The sequence below is a fragment of the Strigops habroptila genome, chromosome W (genome assembly GCF_004027225.2).
Source record: "Strigops habroptila isolate Jane chromosome W, bStrHab1.2.pri, whole genome shotgun sequence".
In the NCBI taxonomy this organism is placed as follows: Eukaryota; Metazoa; Chordata; class Aves; order Psittaciformes; family Psittacidae; genus Strigops; species Strigops habroptila.
In genome coordinates this window covers 14,506,493-14,525,528 of record NC_044301.2, presented here as the reverse complement: position 1 = coordinate 14,525,528, position 19,036 = coordinate 14,506,493, and the positions used below count along the sequence as shown (strand labels likewise).

Here is a 19,036-nt window from a genome sequence, read left to right as displayed (position 1 = left end):
TATCACTTGTGGCATACCACTTGGCTGCCTTTGACTCCAGTTCATATTGAAGTTCTAGCATGGCCGGTATGGCAGCACTCAATGGTGGTGTGACTTCGTTCAGGCCACGATAGTCTACTGTTAGTCTCCACTCTCCATTAGACTTTTGCACTGGCCATATGGGGCTATTAAAGGGTGAGCGGGTCCTGCTGATCACTCCTTGGCTCTCCAGTCTGCGGATCAGCTTATGGATGGGAATCAGGGAGTGTCGGTTGGTGCGATATTGCCGCCAGTGCAGTGTTGTGGTCGCAATTGGCACTTGTTGTTCTTCGACCTTCAGCAACCCCACAACAGAAGGATCCTCTGAGAGGCCGGGCAAGGTGGACAGCTGCTTAATTTCCTCTGTCTCCAAGGCAGCAATACCAAAAGCCCATCTATACCCTTTTGGGTCTTTGAAGTACCCTCTCCTGAGATAGTCTATGCCAAGGATGCATGGAGCCCCTGGACCAGTCACAATGGGGTGCTTTTGCCACTTCCTCCCAGTCAGGCTGATTTCAGCTTCCAGCATAGTTAACGCTTGGGATTCTCCTGTCACTCCAGAAATAGAAATGGGTTTCACCCCTTGATACCTTGATGGCATCAGAGTACACTGTGCACCGGTATCTACTAGAGCCTTATACTTCTGTGGGACTGATGTGCCAGGCCATCTGATCCACACAGTCCAGTAAACCCGATTATCCCTCTCCTCCACCTGGCTGGAGGCAGGGCCCCTCTAATAGTGATCATAAAATTCTCCACTTCTGTCTTGTAGAAAGGGATTAGTATTCCTTATCACAGGAGTGGGAGTAAAATCAGCTCTTTCACTCCATCTGGGAAACTGCTCATCAGAGACTGGAGCAGCACCTTTCCTGGGAGGATCATCCTTGACCATTGTTCTCCTCTTCAGTTCACGCACCCATTGCTCCAGAGCTGAAGTAGGTTTTCCATCCCACTTTCTCATGTCTTCTCTGTGATCCCGCAGTAAAAACCATAGGGTGGCCCATGGCGTGTACCTCCTATATTTTCTTTCTCGAGCAGTAGGGCACCTTCTGTTAATAGCTGAGACATGGGTTGGTACGCGTGGGGAGCTGGATAGATCGGATAAATCATCTCTCAATTGTTTGAACTCCTGGGACAGTTTTTCCACTGCTGAAATGATGGAAGGGGTGAGATTGTCTTCGAACTCTTGGAGTTGACGAATCAGTCAATCCACTGTTGGTGATACTCCGTCATTCCAGGTCATTGATGCCAATGTGTGGGCATATGACGATGGTGCACTCCGTGTAAGTTTCCGCCACATGGGTCGTGTACATTCGACTTCATCTGGATCTACGGATGTGTTCCTGGCATCCGGCCTAGGATAGATCATCTCTAGAATGGCTGATTCCCTCAGGGACTGGATGCCTTTCTCTATCGTGGTCCATTTGGCTGAGCGACTCGTAATAACGTCTTTGTAGGGAAACCTTTCCTTCATAGCTGCCAGGAGCCGCCTCCAAAGACTGAGGGCTCGCTTCTCTTTTGCAATCGCTTTGTCAATTCCTCCTTCCCTAGCAAGTGATCCCAGCTGCTTGGCTTCCCTACCTTCTAGTTCGTGACCATCGGCCCCATTGTCCCAGCATCGGAGCAACCAGGTGCCAATGTGCTCCCCTGGAAGACAGGTGAAATCTTTTCGCATATTCCGCAGTTCGGTTGAGGTCCGGGGTCGAGAAGTGACCTCTTCTTCTTCTTCCTCTTCCTCTGATCCACGTAGTAGTAACTCTTGTTCAGATTCTGTTGCATGTAGTAATGGCATTGGGTCTTCATCTTTCTTCGCTTCGCTGGTTGCTCTTTGTGCCTCTCGTCTGCTTTTGCTTACAGGGGCAACAGACATTGTCACAAACTGGCCATTTGGTTTAGCTGCAGTGTTTGTCACTGTGGTTGGAGTGGCTGCAGTGCCTGCCACTAGGATTGGAGTGGTTGCAATGTCTATTGCTGGGGTTGGTGCAGCTGTTGTGCTTGGGAGTTGAGTAACACCAACAGCTGCATTGTCTGTTGCTGTAGGGGTTTGAGTAGCTACTGTGCTTGTCACTGGGGTTAGTGTGGTTGCGGTGCTTGGAGTAGGTTTATTGTCTGTTGCTGTCGGGGTTTGAGTAGCTACTGTGCTTGTCACTGGGGTTGGTGTAGCTGCGGTGCTTGGAGTAGCCACATTGTCTGTTGCTGTCAGGGTTTGAGCAGCTGTTGTGCTTGTCACTGGGGTTGATGTAGCTGCTGTACTTGGAGTAGCTGTGTTGTCTGTTGTGGTCAGGGTCTGAGTACCTGCTGTGCTTGTAGTTGGCATAGCTGCGTTGTCTGTTGTTTTGCCATCAGATCCAGAGACATTTTTTTCCCTTTGAAGGTGCTGCATAGTGTTGAATGCTTATCACAAATATGATTAAACACACTCTGGTCAGATCTGTCATTATCTCAACCTTTCGTGCCCCACGTTGGGCGCCACAAAGAACTGTCATGTTTTGAGCCCAGCCGGTAACTCAGAACCACACAGCCGCTCGCTCACTCCCCCCCTCCATCCTCCCCCCACTCCCGGAGGGATGGGGAGGAGAATGGGAAGAATGTAACTCCCACGGGTTGAGATAAGAGCAGTCCCGCAACTAAGGTATAATACAAAACCACTACTGCTACCACCAATGATAATATTGATTAGTGAAATAACAAGGGGAGAGGATACAATTGCTCACCACCCGCCGACCGATACCCAGCCCGACCCGAGCAGTGATCTGGGCCTTCCGGATAACTCCCCCCAGTTTATATACTGGGCATGACGTGCTGTGGTATGGAATACCCCTTTGGCTAGTTTGGGTCAGGTGTCCTGTCTCTGCTTCCTCCCGGCTTCCCCTCCTCCCTGGCAAAGCATGAGACTGAGAAAGTCCTTGGTTGGAATAAACATTACTTAGCAACAACTAAAAACATCAGTGTTATCAGCGTTGTTCCCAGGCTGAAAGTTAAAAAACACAGCACTGCACCAGCTACTAAGAAGGAGAAAAATGACTGCTATAGCTGAACCCAGGTCACCAACTTTGTTAATACCCGAAATATTCTCCTAAACTCTTAGAGTATGCTCTGCAGTTCAGGGACATCTGGAGTCTGAAGCACAGCTACAGGTTGGGCAGAGAAGAGATTCAGAGCAGCCCTGCAGAGAAGGACTTGGGGGTGTTGGTTGATGAGAAACTTAACATGAGCCGGCAGTGTGCGCTTGCAGCCCAGAAAGCCAACCGTATCCTGGGCTGCATCAAAAGAAGCATGACCAGCTGACTGAAGGAGGTGATCCTGCCCCTCTACTCTGCTCTCGTGAGACCCCACTTGGAGTACTGTGTACATTTCTGATGTCCTCAACATAAGAAGGACATGGAGCTGTTGGAGCAAGTCCAGAGGAGGGCCATGAGGATGATCGGGGGGCTGGAGCACCTCCCATATGAAGACAGGCTGAGAAAGTTGAGGCTGTTCAGCCTGGTGAAGAGAAAGCTGCGTGGAGACCTCATAGCAGCCTTCCAGTATCTGAAGGGGTCCTACAGGAATGCTGGGGAGGGACTCTTCATTATGGACTGTAGTGATAGGACAAGGGGTAATGGGTTCAAACTTAAACAGAGGAAGTTCAGGTTAGATATAAGGAAGAAGTTCTTTACAGTGAGGGTGGTGAGGCACTGGAACAGGTTACCCAAGGAAGTTGTGAATGCTCCATCCCTCGCAGTGTTCAAGGCCAGGTTGGACGGAGTCTTGGGTGACATGGTCTAGGGTGAGGCGTTGCTGCCCGTGGCAGGGAGGTTGAAACTAGATGACCTTAAGGTCCTTTCCAACCCTAAATATTGTATGATTCTATATGTAATAGCTTTTGAAGTGTCTTTCTTTGATCTAAGTGTTCACTTGGCTTTTGAAACCATGAGGACTGTGAGGATCCACCACATCCTGCAAGACATTCTGCAGCTTAATCATGGGTTCTGTTAGGTGCCTCTTCCTTTTCTATATTTTGAACTGGCACAAACTTTTTTTGTTGAAAACAAATTTTCAACAGACAGAGCCTAGATCTTGTTTTGGAAGCAAGTAGAAGTCATACCTCATCCAGTTATGGAAGCCTGGACCCATAAGGATATGCAAGAACTTGACCAAAGCTCCTGTCTGTACATTTCAGCCTGGAATTTGGGACTCCTCAGCCCCATGTCAACCTGTTCTCTGGATATTACAGAAGGTAAAATCACTTTTCCTTTACTGTGATATGTTATTTCTGGTACCAGAGAGAGAGATATGGATGTCCATGTAGTTACCACTACTAAGTACTTACTTACAATATATCTCTGCCAAGCACAGTAGCCATATGGGCTACATAAATTACTCAGTGCAAAAGGCAGCCTCAGTTTCTGCATCTGACAAAAAGAATAATTGGTGTTTGCACCAGGCAAAATTGGGCATTTTTCAATATTTGCCATGACCCAGGAATACAGGTTGCTCTGGCAATAATAATGAATGGCAGGTGGCAGGCTGCTGGTCAGGTCTACGGCTGGACCCTCTCATGGTTTCTATCACATTTTAAATGGCTGGATATTCCCCAGTTTCATGTTTATGCAGGAGGAGCCCATGGTGGGGGCAAGGCAAGACAGGGTTTAGTTCTCATTGGCACATCCTGTTTTGCAAATAACAATGAGTGTGGATCTTGGAACAGTCTTCCATGGAGAGATTTTTCATGTCCTGTAGCAGTCTAATGCCTACAGACATTGCCACAGTGATCTAGGTGTACATGTCTGAAACAGAGATATTGGCTGCTGTTGGCCTCATCAACAACTAGAAAGAAAATTAACATTTTGCCATCTCGTGAATCAAAAGTCTAAGATTATGGTTTTAAATTAAGCATGTCTGGGTGCATGATCTACTTTTTTGGGAATCCTGATCCATACTACAGTCTTATCATTGTGAGCAGAGAGATCTGCTTGACGGGGAACTGGAAGAGTTGCTAAGTCTACACCAGCTGCTAATAAATGTCCAGAAATTGTTTGGGAAAGCAGGCCTATGTGCAGGATAGGTAAAGTGCAGAGATGGGACAAAAAAAAAAAGAAAGGGAAGGAGATGGAGAAGAAAGTTCAGACCGGAGGACAAATGCTGTCTGGGCTTGGCTGCTCTGTGCTCTTGTGGCCCTCCTCTGGACTTGCTCCAACATTTCCATATCCTTCTTATGTTGGGGGACACCAGAACTATATGCAGCAATTCAAGTGGGGTCTCATGAGAGTACAGTAGAGGAGTAGAATCACCAACTTCGACCTGCTGGCCACGCTCCTTTTGATGCAGCCCAGCATATGGTTGGCTTTCTGGGCTGCAAGTGCACGCTACCAGCTCATGTTCAGTTTCTCATTGACCAACACCCCCAAGTCCTTGTCCGCAGAGCTGCTGTGAATCACTTCTCTGCCCAGCATGTAGCTGTGACTGGGATTTCCCCAACCCAGGTTCAGGGCCTTGCACTTTGCTTTGTTGAACTTCATGAGGTTAGCATTGGCTTACCTCCTCAAGCATGTCAAGGTGCATCTGGATGGCATCCCTTCCCTCCAGCATGTCAACCACACCACACAGCTTGGTGTTGTCAGCAAACTTGCTGAGGGCGCAGTCAATCCCACTGTCCATGTTGTTGACAAAGATGTTGAACAGGATCGGTCCCAACCCCAACCCCAGAGAGACACTATGTGGACATTGAGCTGTTGACTGCGACTCTCTGCATGAGGCCATACAGCCAATTCTTTATCTACCAGCTGGTCCATCCATCAATTCCATGTCTCTCCAATTTAGAGACAAGGATGACGTGAGGGACAGCATCAAACGGTTTACGCAAATCAAGGTAGACAACGTAAACTGATTTGCCCTTATCCATCAGTTCTGTGGCCCCATGATAGAAGGCCACCAAATTGGTCAGGCATGATTTGCCCTTAGTGAAGCCATATTGGCTGTCACCAACCACCTTGTTGTTTTTCATGTACCCTAGCATGGTTTCCAGGAGGATCTGCTCCATGATCTTGCCAGGCACAGAGGTAAGACTGATTGGTCTGTAGTTCCCTGGGTTTTCAACTTTACCCTTTTTAAAAATAGGAGATATATTTCCCTTTTTCCAGTTGTTGGGAACTTCGCCTGACTGTCATGATTTTTCAAATATGATGGATAATGGCTTAGCAACTTCATCTGCCAGTTCCTTCAGGAGTTGTGGATGAATTTCATCAGGTCCCATGGACTTGTGCACGTTCAGGTTCTTAAGATGATCTCGAACCTGATCCTCTCCTACAGTGGGCCCAAGGTCTTCATTCTTGCAGTCCCTGCATATGTCTTTCATGACTTAAGCAGTGTGGCTAGAGCACTTGACGGTGAAGACTGAGGTAAAGAAGTAATTGAGAACCTCAGCCTTCTCCAAATCCAGGGTAGCCAGGTCTCCTATTTCCTTCTGGAGAGGGCCCATATTATCCCTCATCTTTTTTTTGTGGCAAAATACCTATAGAAGCCCTTTCTGTTATCCTTGACATCCCCGGCCAGACTCATTTCTAACTAGGCTTTAGCTTTCCTGACCTGGTCCCTAGCTTCCCAGACAATATCCCTGTATTCTTCCCAGCAAGCTTCGTTTTTTCCTGCTGAGTTTGCTCAGCAACTCCTTGTCCTGGCATTTTCCCCATTTCCTTCTTGTCAGGACGCATCACTCCTGAGCTTGGAGGAGGTGATCCTTGAATATCAGCCAGCATTCCTGGGCCCCCCTGCCCTTGAGGGCTCTATCCCATGGAACCTTACTGAGCAGGTTCCTGAAGAGGCCAAAGTCTGCTCTCTTGAAGTCCAGGGCAGTAAGCTTGCTGCATGCCCTTCTCACTGCCCTGAAGATCTCAAACTCAACCATCTCATGATCACTGCAGCCAAGGCTGCCCTGGAGCGTCACATTCCCCACCAGCCCCTCCCTGTTGCTGAGCATGAGGTCTAGCATGGCACCTCTCCTTGTTGGCTCCTCTATCACTTGCATCAGGAAGTTGTCACCAACACATTCGAGGAACCTCCTGGATTTCTTCTGCACTGTCGTGCAGTCCCTCCGACAGATATCAGGGTGGTTGAAGTCCCCCAGGAGGACCAGCATTCGCGAGCGTGAGGCTGCTCCTATCTTCTTATAGAGGGCTTCATCCTCACAGCTCTCCTGATTGGGTGGCCTGTAGCAGACCCCCACAGTAACATCCCCTGTCACTGCCCTCCCTTTAATCTTGACCCACAAGCTTTCAGTTGGCTCATCATCTATCCCCAGGCAGAGTTCCATACACTCCAGGTGGTCATTGACATAAAGGGCTACACCCCCTCCCCATCTGCTTGGACTGACTTTCCTAAAAAGCCTATAACCTTCCATTCCAATGCTCCAGTCATCAGAACCATGCCACCATGTTTCTGTGATTCCAATGATATCATATCCCTGCAGGTGCACTCACATGTCTAATTCCTCTTGTTTATTCCCCATACTACATGTGTTTGCATCTGAGCTGAGCCCCAAATAAGGCCAACTCATTGGCTGGAGCGGCTGGAGTAGCTCTGCACCACTCCGAGCATTCATTACAGGTGCTGGCATCCAACTGGTAGGGTTGGGATGGATCGGTGCCCCCCTCCCCCAACAAATCTAGTTTAAGCCACCTTCACCAGCCTGGCGAGTCTCCACCCAAAGGTGCTCTTCCCCTTCTTTTTCAGGCAGATCCCATTAGCCCCCAGTAGACCAAGTTTCCCAAAGCAAGTCCCACGGTCTAAGTAACCAAAACCCTGATTACATCATCACCCCTCTAACCATTTGTTAACCTGCCAGATTCGACTAGACATTTCAAGGCCCTCTCCTTTGACCTGGAGGATCGATGAAAAAACTATTTGAGCCCCAGACCCCTTTATTGCCTTTCCCAGGGCTCTATAGTCTTTCTTAATGCTCCCCAGACTGCTGCTGGCTATATCACCGGCACCCACATGGACCACGTGAAGCAGTCAATAGTCAGTGGGATTTACTAGACTGGGTAGCCTCTCAGCAACATCTCTGATCCAAGCTCCTGGTAGGCAATGCACCTCCCTCAAGAGCAGGTCAGGCCAACAGATGGGTGCCTCTGAACCTTTTAGAGTGACCTACTGCTATCACCTGCCACCTTTTCTTGGAAGCAGTGGTAGCTTTCTTCTTTATTGGTCAAGCAATTGGCTTTTCTTCTGTTGTGGCAGGTGTCACCTTGTTAGCCCCCTGCAGAACCACAAGGGGTTTCTGGGTTGGGACATCAGGCTTTGGAGGAATCCCTTTGCTTTTATTTGTCCTCTTCCTCCTCCTTTTGTTGCTTTTTTCAGTTATGAGTTCCCAATCCCCTGGATTAATGCCCTCCCTCCTTTCTATGTTTGCCAGGGGGGATGTTTGTGGCCTCTGCACAGTGGCCTGTAGGTCCCCCAAAGTTTGGGCTTGGAGCCAGCAGTCCAGCTCCCTCTCAGCCTCCCTGATGTCCCTCAGTCTTTTGGCTGCCTCTCACAGCTCAGCCACCTGCTGCAGGAGGTCCTCCACCAGGGCACACCTTGTACAGCCCACTCCACTGTTTGCCCTTGCCTTGAGAGAAACGTCAAGGCACTTCCTACAGTCTGAGGTCTACGCTGCAGCCTCCCCTTTCATCAGCTCTGTCTGTGTGGCAATGCTAGCCACCACAGCCTTTGCAGACCTCCCAGACTGAGAAGTGGCCCTTGCCCTGAGGCAAGTGCTTACCATCTCACTCGCCCTGCCCACTCGCCCTGACTGGACTGGACAGCCCTGGACCGGACTGCTGCGCCCTGACTGCATCCTCTGTCTGCCATGCTCCTGATCGCTCACGCTTCCAGGGGGAGTGTTTTATACGTTTAGGGGGTGGTGGTCATCACTCCTGGCATCACCCCCTATGAGTCAGCTGCTCGCATCAGCAGAGCTGCCAGCTCCTGAGCAAGTCCTGGAAAGGACTTGGGGCTTCCTTCGTGGCTCTTGTTGTTCAGGAAAGAGACTCCTGGACGCTGTTTTCCCCACGCTCTGGTGCTGAAGGCATCCTCTACTGAACTACTCACCTCAGCAAATGACCGTTGATAAACTTGGTGAGCAGTGCTGTCAAACTGTCCATTGCCAAGAGATACTCTTCCCTGTTCAGCTCTTAAATGACAGGTTTTATGGCGTTTTGAGCTGGGAAAACAACTCACAATGACCCACCTTATTAAGTAGCCCTTGCTTAGAATTGATGGGGGTCTAAAACCTGGTGTCATGCAAAGAACAAAGACTGCCTGGCAGACCATAATTCCTCCAAGTTTATTCATTATCTATCTGAAATACCCAACTGAAATATTTCTCAGAACAATTCATGAACCAATGCTTTTTAGGGAAAACTCAGGATTCAAAAAAAAAGTAAAAATCTGATCTTTCTAAATTCACTGTATATCTGAAAAATCCACTTTCTCTTCACTATCCCTCCACAACAGGAAGAATGTCTGAATTCAAAGCAGCCTTCCAATCATGAAATAAATGTCTCTTTCCCTAGATATTCCAGGAACACCCCTGGAAATGGTCATGGGAGAAAAGCCCATGCACTGCCTGCCCAGCTCATCTGCTCACATCCATAGGTAAAGCCTTACAGGATTTCATACCTGCAGACACCCAGCATGGAAGTGTGGAGGTGTGCAGCTGTGCTGTAACTAAACTTTGAAGGATTTTCTGTGACTGTTTGGGATTCTTTCTCCTGAAAATCTATGGCTGTCTCCCTGGTCTATCTTGATGGATTTCCCCAAAAAGAAGGAGGTGGAGAAGACTGTTTTGTACCATCAAATGACAATTAAAATGAACACTGAATTACATCACACCCTCATCTTTCAGAGACAATTCATATTTGAATACAACTCTTTTACAACCTTTGGTTCTGGGGAATTTAACACATATTAATTCCTAGGTGTAGCATCCCCTTTTCACTCTGAGGTTGAGCCTGAAGGGCCATTTTGTTTTCAAGCTTATTCAGAGAAAAGCTTAGTATCTTCTTGGCTAAGTCCACAGGTGTGGGAAAGGATGGAAACTATTTGATTATTGCCAAAGAGAAGTAACTACTTGGCTGGAGAAGAAAGAGTTAAAGAAGAAGCAAAGTACACTGTGTGATTAAGCAGAGCAGCCCAGCTGGACAGGAGCAGGAGAACAGAAAGATAAGGAACTGGTTATTTTGGGACTGTTTGTGAAATGACGAGGAATGTTGAGGAAACAAAACTGTAAACCAGGAACTAAACATGATGTGATAAAATAGCTTGGTATAAGAGCTAGAGCAATAGACTAAAGATAGCTTTTGCTAGAATGGTATAAAAGCTAGAGCAATAGGCAATAAAGTGATTCACTGCATGAAGATGCTCTGAGTCCGTGCCCTTCATACGCCACACACAGGGTCAGTGGTGTCAAGGCTTGTATGTCAGGAAAAATCTTTCACTTTCTAAACTCACCTCACTGGTGATGTGTCAGGGCTTTGAAACACTTTCCATAAGCCTAGAAGGCCACTGAGGACTGTTGGAACACCAAAGACATGGAGGGGAGCGGGTGGTCACACACAGACATAGTTTCTTTTGTAGGAACTGTGATGACATTTCGGATCAAATTAAATATCAGGGTTTTTTTTAAAGACTTCAGTGGAGGTAATAGAGACCCTTCCTCAGAATTGCCTTAAGCTAAGTGTTATCGCTCTTTTCCTCTCTATATTATCCCTTTTCCCTAAGCCTGTGACAGCCCTGCATGGCCACAGACTCCTTAATATTAAAGAAGAGGATTAAATAGGATGTGCCAAAAGACAAAGGGCTGAAACCCTGCCAATTTTTCATCCCTCTTTTGCTGTGCTTAAAAATTCCATTTCTTACATTTGAAGGGGGTGAAAAGAGAATTCTATGCCTATGTCTAATTTCTGGCATTTCAGGTACTATTCCCTTCTCCCTCTCTCGATGTCTGAATATATTCCTTTATTACCATTATTACAGGTTTCTGATTGCATTAAAATTCATCCACATGCTTCTCTCTGCATCCCACTTTTGCCATTTTTTGTACTAATTCTCTTTTTCTCCACCCCCAATCAAATTATGCAGAATACCATTAAAGATAACAACTACAAAACGGCCCAACTCCTTTCTTTCTTTTATGAACTTGCTGACTTTCCTCTCCAGCTCCTCGTCTACAAAGAAAATGAAGGAGAGGCAAAAGAATAAAAAAATAAATGAATCAAAGCAGCATGTCTCCCAGGTCTCAAGAATACCTTGCCTATAACATACAGCGCTGGGCCTAATGTTCACTTTAGTTATGAAGCTGTATTTAACACAGAAGTATTTACATTATTTGATGATGCTTATATCTGCATCTAAAATCAGAAGCGGAGTGTGCCAGCCTGTGCATGTAAGCATGGAAAGAGAAAGTTCTGCTTGTAACTATAAGCAGAAAAATAAGGATGTTGGAAATATAGAAATATAATTTCACCCTGCTTTACAGAGCAAGAGCTGAAATCCTGTAAAGCTTTGCCAACAGATTTGAGCAGGGGAGCTGTGCATGCAGTATGTATGCCCAGTTGCAGATGATTAGTTGAAGACTGGAACTTTACAGGTATCCACCCAGTTAATTCTTCAGACATCCCACTGACTGCAAGAAGACTTAAAAGTGCCCCCCCCCAGCAGATCACCTAAAAAATAATTATATCTTTGTTTAAGCCAGTCCCACTTCATCTGGGTGGAACTCCCAGACTGGGGATTTTACAGATAAAAATGAAGGTGAGAATTTGACTCCTTCCTCTCCTTGTAGGATTTCAAACTGTAGGGTGGGAGCAAGACATAGAGCCATTGTGATGAGGCTGATCCCCCTAAACTGTCCTCGTGACACTCCTAGCCCAACTGGGAGGAAGACGCTGCTATTGCAAAACTTTTGGGTTTGGGTTTTGTTTTGGGGTTTTTTTTGTTTAGTTTGGCTTTGGTTTTTACTTATTGAAATGACTGAAACTGAATGAAAAAAACCCCCAGCATTTTCTGTCTATTGAAAATACTGAGGTCTCAAAAAACGTGCTTCCACTTTGAATTGGACAGGCCAAAGTTCTTGTGAAATGGAAATCTTCAGTTGTGAAGTATTACAGGATATTGTCTCAGAGGAATAAAATGACTTTGTCTTAATAACCTCAAAACTTAAAATATATAAAGCAGAATGGGTGTGGTTTCTAGTGAGACAAAACAGAGTACTTAGAATCATAGAATCATAGAATCGTAAGGGTTGGAAAGGACCTTAAGATCATCTAGTTCCAACCCCCCTGCCATGGGCAGGGACACCTTGCCCTAAACCATGTGGCTCAAGGCTCTGTCCAACCTGGCCTTGAACACCGCCAGGGATGGAGCATCCACAACCTCCCTGGGCAACCCATTCCAGTGCTTCACCACCCTCACTGTAAAGAACTTCTTCTTTATATCTAATCTAAACTTCCTCTGTTTAAGTTTGAACCCATTACCCCTTGTCCTACCACTACAGTCCCTAAGGAAGAGTCCCTCCCCAGCATCCTTGTAGACCCCCTTCAGATACCGGAAGGCTGCTATGAGGTCTCCATGGTGCCTTCTCTTCTCCAGGCTGAACAGCCCCAACTTTCTCAGCCTGTCTTCATATGGGAGGTGCTCCAGCCCTCTTATCATCCTCGTGGCCCTCCTCTGGACTCGCTCCAACAGCTCCATGTCCTTTTTATGTTGAGGACACCAGAACTGTACACAATACTCCAAGTGGGGTCTCACAAGAGCAGAGTAGAGGGGCAGGATCACCTCCTTCGACCTGCTGGTCACGCTTCTTTTGATGCAGCCCAGGATATGGTTGGCTTTCTGGGCTGCAAGCGCACACTGCTGGCTCATGTTAAGCTTCTCGTCAACCAACACCCCCAAGTCCTTTTCTGCAGGGCTGCTCTGAATCTCTTCTCTGCCCAACCTGTAGCTGTGCCTGGGGTTGCCCCGACCCAGGTGTCGGACCTTGCACTTGGCTTGGTTAAACTTCATAAGGTTGGCATCGGCCCACCTCACAAGCGTGTCAAGGTCCCTCTGGATGGCATCCCTTCCCTCCAGCGTATCAACCGAACCACACAGCTTGGTGTCATCGGCAAACTTGCTGAGGGCGCACTCAATCCCACTGTCCATGTCACCGACAAAGATGTTGAACAGGACCGGTCCCAACACCGATCCCTGAGGGACACCACTCGTTACAGGTTTCCAACTGGACATCGAGCCATTTACCACAACTCTTTGCGTGCGGCCATCGAGCCAGTTTTTTATCCACCGAGTGGTCCATCTATCAAATTGATGTCTCTCCAATTTAGAGACAAGGATGTCACGTGGGACAGTGTTGAATGCTTTGCACAAGTCCAGGTAGATGACATCAACTGCTCTGCCGCTGTCCATCAGTTCCGTGGCTCCATCATAGAAGGCCACCAAATTGGTCAGGCAGGATTTCCCCTTAGTGAAGCCATGTTGGCTGTCACCAACCACCTCGTTGTTTTTCATGTGCCTTAGCATGTTTTCCAGGAGAAACTGTTCCAAGATTTTGCCAGGCACAGAGGTGAGACTGACTGGTCTGTAGTTCCCCGGGTCTTCCACCTTCCCCTTCTTGAAAATGGGGGTTATATTACCCTTCTTCCAGTCATCGGGAACTTCACCTGACTACCAGGATTTTTCAAATATGATGGACAGTGGCTTAGCAACTTCATTCGCCAGCTCCTTCAGGACCCGTGGATGGATTTCATCAGGTCCCATGGACTTGTGCACATTCAGGTTCTTAAGATGGTCTCGAACCTGATCCTCTCCTACAGTGGGCCTAAGGTCTTCGTTCTCACAGTCCCTGCATTGGCTTTCCAAGACTTGGGTTGTGTGGTCAGAGCATTTGCTGGTGAAGACTGAGGCAAAGAAGTCATTAAGAACCTCAGCCTTCTCCAAATCCATGGTAGCCAGTTCTCCTGATAGCTTCTGGAGAGGGCCTACATTGTCCCTAGTCTGTCTTTTATTTGCTATGTTCAGTAGTATTTCTGTACTTTTTATTATTTGTATAATAAAGCCATTTGTGCCCTGGGCTGTTGTTGAACACAAAAGTCATACACTGGGTCCAAGGAGAATGATAGAGATAGATTGGTGGTTGTTCTGTCCACTCACAGCTATTAAACATGAAGACCTAGATGCAAAATCTTAGTTGGTAAAATCATGTCTGCTGGAAGCCAGAGGATATTAATGGAAAGGTCACACTTTATGAAAGTCCTTGCCTTGCTCTTCCTAATGGGCACTGCTGGAGCAGAGAATGATGGACAACAGAAGCCTTTGTCTAACCCAAAATGGAAGCTCTTATGTTCTTAGTGATTTAACACAATAGACACTTGAAAAATAATTATCAAAACCATTCTGTTAAAATGAGAGGTTAGTTTCTCCTGAAATGAGAACTTGATGCATTAATTTAAAAAAAAAACCAAAAAACAAAAAACTCCTGGCTAAAATCTCACAGAAATGGATCTGCGCAAATGAAATAGCTTGCCTTTTACAAAACTAAATGTTCAACTAGGTAACTGTTTCTTTGAAATCTTTGGCCAGTCCAACAAATGACCCAGGAACTGAACGGATCTGCTTCAGGATGTTGCCTACCAGGATCTGGCTTGACTTAGCTGCATAATAATTTAGGCCATTACTGTAAAGTGTGTATGTGAATTAACATTATATTCAAGTGATGCTACATCAGTGCTTGTAATAAACATCGGGGATTCAGTGTTAGAGCTGAAGGTTATTGAAGTTAATGAAAAAGAGTGCCACCAAACCTTGCTTTTGGATCAGAACCTCAAGTTGCTGAACTGCTTCCTGATATGTCTTTTGTGGTTTAAACCCAGCCAGCAACTGAGTACCACACAGCCGCTCGCTCACCCCCCCTTCCCCCTTCCCCAGGTGGGATGGGGGGGAGAATCGAAAGAATGTAAACCCTGCGGATTGAGATAAGAACAGTTTAATACCTAAAGTACAATATAATACTACTACTATTAATAATAATGATAAGGGAAATAACAAGGGGAGAGAATATAAAACCAAAAAGGGAAAGGAAAAAAAAAAACCAAACAATAAACACAAGCGCTGTGCAATACAATTGCTCACCACCCGCTGATACCCAGCCCAACCCGAGCAGCGATCGCTCCCTTCCGGGTAACTCCCCCCAGTTTATATACTAGACATGAAGTGCCATGGTATGGAATATCCCTTTGGCTAGTTCAGGTCAGGTGTCCTGTCTTTGCTCCCTCCCTGTTTCTTGTGCCCCTCCTCACCGGCAGTGTAGGCTTAAATTGTAGGTTTAAACTAACAATAGTGTGTATGTCTTTAAACTAACATAGAATCATAGAATAGTTAGGGTTGAAAAGGACCTTAAGATCACCTAGTTCCAACCCCCCTGCCATGGGCAAGGACATAGTAGAATACAGCAAACTGTTCTAACTTACTAACACATAGAGAGAAAGGAACGTTTGGCTGACTGGTGTGGCGTATTGAAGGCACGGACTCAGGTCGGTGAGGATACTGAGACAAAGCTTTATTACAATCAAGCCCCTTTTATTCCCTCATTCGGTGCTTTCTCAACATGCCCGGGCATGCCACGCTTTTCCTGTCTCCCAACATCCTGGCTTATCTGTCTCTCAACATCCCGGCTTATCTGTCTCCCAGCATCCTGGCTTATCTGTCTCTCAACATCCTGGCCCATCAGCACAAGGCTTGTTTGGTATCAGGGCCTCATAGCTTGCATTCAGAGTGTTGCTCAAGCTCATCATGCAGATCCTGTCACCTTCACCTCCCACAGATGGGGGAAGGAGCATCATGGGACTGATAACAACTAAGGAGACAGTAAATAAGACCAAGGATGCCAGCCTTCAAGATAGCAGAGTGGTGCCCAACATGGAGTGAGACTGGAACAGAACAGAAGCAAGGACATACCAACTGCTAACTCAGCACTAGGACGTTGCGAGCATGTGCAAGCACTGAGGTCATTCAGTAAACACAGTGAGGAAGATGATTGATTGGTGACCACCAGAGACCCCCACTCAGCAAGAATCATAGAATCATAGAATCATAGAACAATAAGGGTTGGAAAGAACTTTAAGATCATCTAGTTCCAACCCCCCTGCCATGGGCAGAGACACCTCGCACTAAACCATGTTGCCCAAGGCTCTGTCCAACCTGGCCTTGAACACCGCCAGGGATGGAGCATCCAGAACTTCCCTGGGCAACCCACTCCAGTGCCTCACCACCCTCACTGTAAAGAACTTCTTCTTTATATCTAATCTAAACTTCCCCTGTTTAAGTTTGAAGCCATTACCCCTTGTCCTATCAGTACAGTCCCTAATGAAGAGTCCCTCCCCAGCATCCTTATAGACCCCCTTCAGATACCGGAAGGCTGCTATGAGGTCTCCATGGAGCTTTCTCTCCTCCAGGATGAACAACCCCAACTTTCTCAGCCTGTCTTAACATGGGAGGTGCTCTAGCCCCCCGATCATCCTCATGGCCCTCCTCTGGACTTGCTCCAACAGCTCCATGTCCTTTTTATGTTGAGGACACCAGAACTGTACACAATACTCCAAGTGAGGTCTCATGAGAGCAGAGTAGAGGGGCAGGATCACCTCCTTTGACCTGCTGGTCACACTTCTTTTGATGCAGCCCAGGATATGGTTGGCTTTCTGGGCTGCAAGCACACACTGCTGGCTCACGTTAAGTTTCTCATCAACCAACACCCCCAAGTCCTTCTCTGCAGGGCTGCTCTGAATCTCTTCTCTGCCCAACCTGTAGCTGTGCCTGGGATTGCCCTGACCCAGGCGTAGGACCTTGCACTTGGCTTAGTTGAACTTCATAAGGTTGGCATCAGACCACCTCACAAGCTTGTCAAGGTCCCTCTGGATGGCATCCCTTCCCTCCAGCGTATCAACCGAACCACACAGCTTGGTGTCGTCGGCAAACTTGCTGAGGGCGCACTCAATCCCACTGTCCATGTCGCCGTGTCCTGGGTTCAGCTATAGCAGTCATTTTTCTCCTGCTTAGTAGCTGGTGCAGTGCTGTGTTTTTTAACTTTCAGCCTGGGAACAACGCTGATAACACCGATGTTTTTAGTTGTTGCTAAGTAATGTTTATTCCAACCAAGGACTTTCTCAGTCTCATGCTTTGCCAGGGAGGAGGGGAAGCCAGGAGGAAGCAGAGACAGGACACCTGACCCAAACTAGCCAAAGGGGTATTCCATACCACAGCACGTCATGCCCAGTATATAAACCGGGGGGAGTTACCCGGAAGGTCTGATCACTGCTCGGGTCGGGCTGGGTATCGGTCGGCGGGTGGTGAGCAATTGTATCCTCTCCCCTTGTTATTTCACTAATCGTTATTATCATTGGTGGTAGCAGTAGTGGTTTTGTGTTATACCTTAGTTGCGGGACTGCTCTTATCTCAACCCGTGGGAGTTACATTCTTCCCATTCTCCTCCCCATCCCTCCGGGAGCGGGGGGAGGAAGAAGGGGGGGGGGGGGAGTGAGCGAGCGGCTGTGTGGTTCTGAGTTACCGGCTGGGCTCAAACCACGACAGTTCTTTTTGGCGCCCAACGTGGGGCACGAAAGGTTGAGATAACGACAGATCTGACCAGAGTGTGTTTAATCATATTTGTGATAAGAATTCATTGTTACTACTCGTCACAATGGTGATTATTTGGCTCTCAGACTTGTTGTGCTTGATCTCAGAATTTCAGCATGTTGTACCTTACTTACAGCCACTATTTGCTGTTTTAGTGTTTATCGGCTGGGGGGCCTGGGCTAAGGTTCTTGTTTCACTGTACTTCATGGTAATGACTTGTAATACAATAGACTCATTGATCATGAAACTGGTCTGGTTTGTGCTTCCAGCGTGGCCATCACCACTATACATTGGGAGGTATATAATGAAATATTTTAGCAATTGCATATCTTTTTTTTCTCCTCGGGGGGTAAACTTACGAAGGAAGCATTCTCTTTCACCCCCCGTTCCCCCACCAGCCTATTTGCAACAGCAGTTGAGAGTTCTGAAGGTTTTAGATGGCCTTTGAGTACCCTTGAAACCTGCCTGCTGATTGTGCTGGGGATCAGCATGTTGGCAAACATACAGAGTGTGTTTTACCCACGGCCATCCCGTCGTAGGAACATCCTATTTCGTTTAATCTCAAAAATTCAGCAGTATCAGGTTCGAATCTGGTCTAGGGTTAGACGACGATATAGGAGGACCACCAGGAGATTTTCAATGAGGCTGGACAGTTATGAGTGGCAGGGTGTGTGGGATAGTATGGGCAAGTATCTAGGACAGTGGGCCCCTCCAGTGCTTTGGAACTTCACCACTGAACAAGTGCAATATCCGGAAAAACTAGTAAAACACTTAAACGAGGTGTGCTGTCGTCCTGGTTATACCAGAGAGGGACAAATTTTGGCAACGTGCTGGGGCTTGGCCTATGCCTACAGAGCCCTGCTCAACACTATCCAGCACCTTCAAAGGGAAAAAAATGTCTCTGGATCTGATGGCAAAGCAACAGACAACGCAGCTATGCCAACTACAAGCACAGCAGCTACTCAGACCCTGACCACAACAGTCAACACAGCTACTCCAAGTACAGCAGCTACATCAACCCCAGTGACAAGCACAACAGCTACTCAAACCCTGACCACAACAGACAACGCAACTACTCCAACTTCAAATACAGCAGTTACACCAACCCCAGTGACAAGCACAACAGCTACTCAAACCCCGACAGCAACAGACAATGTGGCTACTCCAAGAACCGCAGCCACACCAACCCCAGTGACAAGTACAGTACCTACTCAAACCCCGACAGCAACAGACAATATAGCTACTCCAAGCACCACAGCTACACCAACCCCAGTGACATGCACAGTAGCTATTCAAACCCCGACAGCAACAGACAATATGGCTACTCCAAGCACTGCAGCTACACCAACCCCAGTGACAAGCACAGTAGCTACTC

The 19,036-nt window shown here is 47.2% G+C and overlaps 1 protein-coding gene across 12 annotated transcripts in view; it reads right to left on the bottom strand.

The window, feature by feature from the left end:
• The window catches only part of LOC115619073 (CUGBP Elav-like family member 4), a 528,109-nt gene that overhangs the window by 149,414 nt on the left and 359,659 nt on the right, over positions 1 to 19,036 (bottom strand). For 11 of the 12 annotated variants that reach the window (XM_030511095.1, XM_030511101.1, XM_030511093.1 and 8 more), the window contains exon 6: positions 4,442 to 4,490. The exons of the other annotated variant lie outside the window; for it this stretch is intronic. In XM_030511095.1, the coding sequence (XP_030366955.1) occupies positions 4,442 to 4,490 (49 nt within the window). The remainder of the gene's footprint in view (positions 1 to 4,441; positions 4,491 to 19,036) is intronic. 12 annotated transcript variants of the gene reach the window in all.